The sequence below is a fragment of the Sinocyclocheilus anshuiensis genome, unplaced genomic scaffold (genome assembly GCF_001515605.1).
Source record: "Sinocyclocheilus anshuiensis isolate Anshui unplaced genomic scaffold, SAMN03320099.WGS_v1.1 scaffold4969, whole genome shotgun sequence".
Lineage (NCBI taxonomy): Eukaryota > Metazoa > Chordata > Actinopteri > Cypriniformes > Cyprinidae > Sinocyclocheilus > Sinocyclocheilus anshuiensis.
Genome location: NW_015546604.1, coordinates 10,337 through 12,554, shown reverse-complemented (window position 1 = coordinate 12,554; position 2,218 = coordinate 10,337). Strand labels below are relative to the sequence as shown.

General features: G+C 34.4%; 1 protein-coding gene across 2 annotated transcripts in view; it reads left to right on the top strand.

Annotated features, from left to right (window-relative positions):
* Nucleotides 1-6: 6 nt before the first annotated feature.
* The window catches only part of LOC107701599 (arf-GAP with Rho-GAP domain, ANK repeat and PH domain-containing protein 1-like), an 11,621-nt gene continuing 9,409 nt past the window's right edge, over nucleotides 7-2,218 (top strand). For both annotated transcript variants that reach the window (XM_016503645.1, XM_016503644.1), the window contains exons 1-2: nucleotides 7-75; nucleotides 1,271-1,418. In XM_016503645.1, coding sequence (XP_016359131.1) covers nucleotides 1,299-1,418 — 120 coding nt within the window. In that variant the 5' untranslated portion in view covers nucleotides 7-75; nucleotides 1,271-1,298. The remainder of the gene's footprint in view (nucleotides 76-1,270; nucleotides 1,419-2,218) is intronic.

Genomic DNA, 2,218 nt, shown 5'->3' with positions numbered 1-2,218 from the left:
GTATCGTCTTCTGTTCAGTAACCTTCCCCGAGTCAATCAGGCGACGCTACGAGCGCTAGTTAATCATTTATACTGGTGAGACCAACGCTCTTCCTCTTTCTCATAGAGCACTTCCTTATAGCTCTCCTTTCAGAGAAGTGTTAAACGTCTCTTTCAGACCTTCTGATGTGAATCAACAGATGCATATTGGAGAAATGGCAGGCGGAATGGGAAGAATGTCAAAATAGCAAACTTTTTGAAGTAAATTCTGTTGTAGGAACGAGATATATTGGAAGAGTTCATTTGCAAAGACGGATAACTCCATTTTTAACAATTTTCAAAAATCATGTTTTTCATTGTGCATTCCAGTTAATCTCAATCACACTGCAGTTGGGTTAGTTTGATTAGGTTAAAAAATAACTAAAAAATACAGCTAACTAACAATAAAACTACTATTAATCGTGATTAATCGCATGCAAAATAAAAGTTTTTGTTTGCATAATATATGTGTGTGTTCTGTGTATATTTATTATGTATATAAAATACACACACACACACATACAGTATATATTTTGAAAATATTGACATGTCTATATTTATATTAATATAATTTATATTATGAATAAATATATTTAATATATAAACATAACATATTTTTAAATATATACATGCATGTGTGTGTATTTATATAAACATAATAAATATACACAGCACACATACATACAGTATATTATGTAAACAAAAACGTTTATTTTGGATGCGATTAATCGCAATTAATCGTTTGGCAGCACTAAATAAAACACAACAAAAACATGATAACAATAAAAAAAAAAAACATGATTTTTGAAAATGTTAAAAAACTGAGTTATCTGCTTTTGCAAATAAACTCTTCTTTTATTCATTTAAATCTAGGCATGACCAAGTTGTGTCGGACATACTAGATTAACTCATTTATTGATTGGTGAAGAAGCACCAAAATGTCAATATCGCGGGAAACATGTGCTTTTGATCTGCACAATATTTAATGTCATGAGACAAATGTTATTATCAGGACGAACTCTTAAGGACTTGGACCCAGAAAACCTTTTACAATTTCTTCCAAAAGTAAATTTAAAGAATCTTTTATAGAATTTTATGTACAAAACTTTACAATTGCGTTATTTAATGTGTGTATTTTGTATTGTGTGTGTACTACTGTCTTGTTTTTCTGATGTATAATCTTTGGCTGTGAAGCTGACGTGGCATTGATCTTAAATCAAGTGAAGGCCTTCTGATGTGTGTGTGTTTGCAGCGTGCAGCGGTTTGCGGATCTCAATCAGATGAATCTTCACAATCTGGCCATCGTGTTCGGACCGACTCTCTTCCAGGCAGACGGGAAGGACTACAGCGCCGGCCGAGTCATCGAGGATCTCATCCAACACTACGTCACTATATTCGATGTATGTTTGTGCTTGTTTAGATAGAACATTATATGAAATGCACATATCTGTCTGAAGATAGCTATGGACTTGTTAGAGTTTGTTTAGGGTTACAGTTTTTCTCAGTGGCTTTGGTGCATTTCTCAGATCAGAAATGAACTTCTTTAACCTCCACATCATCTAGTCACTCGTGCACATCATAAAAGCAGTTTCTCGATTGCTTTGGTACCTTAATGCAACTGATTATGTACATTTGTCTGCAGTTTCCTGCGTTATCAGTTGCTATTTTCATGTTGCTCAAAATGTATTATATAGTTCTCTGTGCAATAGACTTTCCCCTCAAAACATCTAGGCATTAGTTCATCGTATAAGTTAATAAATGCAAAAAGGTTGATCTAGTTGTCATAAACTGTCAAGCATATTTTCTACACGACTTTTTGTAAATTTGCCATGAATTGTGCAAGTGAATCTTGACTTTCTCTAATGAAGAGAATGTAGATCAGCTAATGATAAACCAGTTCTCTGTGAATCCTATCCAGTCTCTTTCAACCAATACCCCACATACAGTAGCTAATGTGTAAAGTTGTACTTTTGAAATGGACATATGGCATACTACAGAAGAAGTGCAACCTTCTGCATTTCAGTACAGTAACTGCATCCAAACTGCTGTCATAGTTTACATCAGGCAATACTAACAGAGTTATATTGACAACATGATTAGATATATGCAGTCACTAGCGCCATCTATTGGTGAGACTGGAGTAAGAACTATAGTGGCAGCACATTACTGATGTGCGTGGGTGTGTGTGTGTGTGTGTGTG